This window comes from Antrostomus carolinensis, unplaced genomic scaffold, assembly GCF_000700745.2.
Source record: "Antrostomus carolinensis isolate BGI_N321 unplaced genomic scaffold, ASM70074v2 scaffold8294, whole genome shotgun sequence".
In the NCBI taxonomy this organism is placed as follows: Eukaryota; Metazoa; Chordata; class Aves; order Caprimulgiformes; family Caprimulgidae; genus Antrostomus; species Antrostomus carolinensis.
The window spans coordinates 1-3,761 of record NW_010312794.1 but is presented as its reverse complement, the minus strand read 5'-3'; the positions used below and the strand labels follow the sequence as shown (position 1 = coordinate 3,761).

Sequence of the window (3,761 nt, the reverse complement as noted above, 5' to 3'; positions counted from 1 at the left end):
CTATGATTCTATGATTCCTACATCTGATGCTTGTGCTTCACCCTTTCCCACAGGACAAAGCTCAGCTGCTCCTGTGCCTCATCTCTGGCAACCGAGATGATTTGTATGGGGTCATCAAGAAGCTGTGCTGTGTGCAGTCCCCAGTGCCCTCCCAGGTAGGTGAGGGGCTGGGTGGAAAGGGACCCCCAGGGTGGGGAAGTTGTGGGCATCTCCACCCTCACTCTCCCTTGGTTTTTCCTCCTCTGCAGGTCATCAATGCACAGACCCTCATGGGCCAGATGGGCAAGATGAGGAGTGTGATCCAGAAAGTCCTGCTGCAGCTGAACTGCAAGCTGGGTGGCGAGCTCTGGGGGGTTGATGTCCCCCTGGTAAGGCTGGCAAAGCTGTTTGGCACACGTGTGTGATGAGTTTGTAAGCTCTGAGGTGTAAAGTGGTGTAATCGTGGGCTTCCCTCTGGGAATGTGGATGAACCAGTGTTGCCAACTGTATTCCTGGGCTGCATCAAGAGCAGCGTGGGCAGCAGGTTGAGGGAGGTGATTCTCCTCCTCTACTCCACTCTTGTAAGGCCCCACCTGCAGTGCTGTGTCCAGTTCTGGAGCCCCCAACACAAGAGAGACCTGGAGCAGCCAGAACAGTCCAGAGGAGGCCACCAGGGTGATGCGAGGGCTGGAGCAGCTCTGCTGTGAGGACAGGCTGAGAGAGTTGGGGCTGTTCAGCCTGGAGAAGAGAAGGCTCCGGGGAGATCTTATAGCGGCCTCCCAGTACCTGAAGGGGCTACAAGAAAGCTGGGGAGGGACTTTTCATAAGGGCAGTTAATGACAAAACAAGGGGAAATGGGTTTAAACTGGAAGAGGGGAGGTTTAGATGAGATCTGAGGAAGAAGTTCTTCACTGTGAGGGTGGTCAGACACTGGAACAGGTTGCCCAAGGAAGCTGTGGCTGCTCCTCCCTGGAAGTGTTCAAGGCCAGGCTGGATGAGGCTTTGAGCAACCTGGTCTAGTGGAAGGTGTCCCTGCTGCTGGCAGGGGGGTTGGTGGGACTGGATGAGCTTTAAGGTCCCTCCCAACCCAAACCACTCTGGGATTCTATAACCATCTATAGATTTGGGGTTGGCCTCTCCATTTTGTGCATCCAACATCCCTCGTAGCTGGAGGGATCCAGTCAGGGCAGCCTGGAGGTGTCTGATTTATCCCCAACTCTCATCTGTTGGGTTTCTTTCCCTGCTAGAAGCAGCTGATGGTCATTGGCATGGACGTCTACCACAGCCACAGCAGAGGGATGCGCTCCGTCATCGGCTTCGTGGCCAGCATGAATCTGTATGTGGGGGCCTGGGGAGGGAGGGAGGGGGAAGGCTTTCCTCCTGTTCTGCCCTGGGGACATGGTTGGGGGGGGATCCCACACCAGCATCACCACTATCTCCCTTTTTTGGGGGAAAAGGGGTGAAGCTGGTGAAGCTCAGCCTGGTTCTGTTGGGCTTTTGGCGCCATTATCGCTGGGAAAGGTGCTGTGAGCACCCAGCTGGGCTTGGTTTTGGTTTCACAACATCTCAGTGGACTTTAGCTGGTGAGAGAGGGTGGCCTGACACTTGTCCCCTCTCTCTTTTTATCCCCAGCATCCTCACCAAGTGGTACTCCAGGGTGGTTTTCCAGATGCCTCACCAGGAGATCGCTGACAGCCTGCGGCTCTGCCTGGGCGATGCCCTGCAGCAGTTTCACGAGGTAAAGCTGAACCCTCAGCTTAGTGCTAGCACAAAAAAAACCCCAAAACAACCCTCCTGTGGTTTATATCTCCTCAAAACAAGAGAAAAACACCCCAAACCTGTCAGCCCGAGTGTGTGTGAGCGAGCAAACACCCTCAGCAGCCTTTGGACTGGATGTGACGTCCGCAGCCACGTGCGCTCAGGGAGACTCACCCTTATCTCAGGATTAGTTTGCACCAGGGGAACTGCCACGTTTACTCCTCTGCTTTGATCAGCATCGACCTGCTGAGCCCTGTCCTCTTGTCCCATGTCCCCCAGCGTGAGAAAAGCAGCGTGTGACAAGGCTGGGGGGTGTAAGGGGGGGGAGGTCAGGACTTGCTCTTGGTGTTTTCTCATCCATTTGCGGGTGCTGGAGAAACAGCCCTGAAAACTGGATGTTTGCTGGTCACCACATGTTTGCCCATGGGCAGGATTAGTGCAAACACTGCTGCTCTCTGCCCTGCCAGCCCCTCTGAAACCTGTTTTGAAATGTATTTGTTGAGGGTGAGTATTGTAGGGACTTCACACATGGCTTGAATTCACCACCTGCCTTAAAATTCCCAGCGAGACCACTTGATGTGTCAGCCCTAAAGATCTGGTGGGTTTCTAGTGCCCAGCTTCATGCCAGAAGAAGCATCTCCCCCTGTTAACCAGTCTTGAGCACTGAGGATATTAAAAAACCTTCTGATTTGTTTTTTCCCTCCCCTAGAAGAACCACTGCTTGCCCAAGAAGATCATCGTGTACAGGGACGGCGTGTCCGACAGCCAGCTCAACACTGTGCTCAAGTATGAGATCCCACAGATGCAGAAATGCTTCGACACCTTTGAGAACTACCAACCCAGCATCGTGGTCATGGTGGTGCAGAAACAAGTCAGCACCAATTTCTACACCCTGACAGCAGAACAACTGGTATCAGCTCCTCCTGGGACGGTCATCGATCATACGGTCACCAGCTCGGAATGGTGAGTGGGAGTGGGAGAAATCCCAGCTGCTTTGGGGAGAGTTGTGTGGAGTGTAAAAAAATAACAAGAAAGAGGGGAAAAGAATTAGAGGGAGAAAAAAAAGGGGTATGGAAAAAAATGATGTGTGAAAAAATGAGGGTGCAGAAAAGAAAATGGGGTGTGGGAAAAATAGGGTGGAAAAAAAATGGGGTGCAGAAAAAATGACATGCAAAAAAAAATAGGGTGAAAAAATAGAGTGAAAAATAGGGTGGAAAAAAAAATTGGGCACAGGAAAAAGTGATGTGCAGAAAAGAAAATGGGGTGCAGAAAAAATGATGTGGAAAAAAGGTGAAAAAAACAGGGTGAAAATGGGGTGCAGGAAAAAATGATGTGAAGAAAATAGGGTGAAAAAATGGGGTGCAGAAAAAGATGTGCAAAAAAATCTAGGGTGCAGAAAAGAAAATGGGGTGCAGAGAAAATGAGGTGAAAAATATAGAGTGAAAGAAATAGGGTGAAAAAAATGGGGTGCAGAAAAAGATGTGCAAAAAAATCTAGGGTGCAGAAAAGAAAATGGGGTGCAGAAAAAATGATGTGGAAAAAAGGTGAAAAAAACAGGGTGAAAATGGGGTGCAGGAAAAAATGATGTGCAGAAAAGAAAAGCGGGTGCAGAAAAGAAAGTGAGGTGCAGAAAAAATGTGAAAAAAATAGGGTGAAAAAAATGGGGTGCAGAAAAAGATGTGCAAAAAAATCTAGGGTGCAGAAAAGAAAATGGGGTGCAGAAAAAATGAGGTGAAAAAAATGGGGGAAAAAATGGGGTGCAGAAAAAGTGAAGTAAAAGATAGGGTGAAAAAATAGAGTGGAAAAAAAATGGGGTACAGGAAAAAATGATGTGCAAAAAAAAATAGGGTGGAAAAAAATGGGGTGCAGAAAAGCTAGGGTGCAGAAAAGAAAATGGGGTGCAGAAAAAATGAAGCAAAAAATAGGGTGAAAAAATAGAGTAAAAAAAAATGGGGTGCAGGAAAAAATTATGTGCAAAAAAGAATGAAAAAATATAGAGTGAAAAAAATGGGGTGCAGAAAAAA

General features: G+C 49.0%; 1 protein-coding gene across 1 annotated transcript; it reads left to right on the top strand.

Annotated features, from left to right (window-relative positions):
• Positions 1–53: 53 nt before the first annotated feature.
• LOC104524295 (piwi-like protein 2) lies at positions 54–2,704 on the top strand (the record flags this gene model as incomplete). The annotated part of the gene is made up of 5 exons (XM_010167116.1): positions 54–155; positions 249–368; positions 1,227–1,315; positions 1,612–1,717; positions 2,447–2,704. Coding segments are annotated over 5 exons (675 nt in total), but the record flags the coding sequence as incomplete, so codon positions are not given.
• Positions 2,705–3,761: the final 1,057 nt, after the last annotated feature.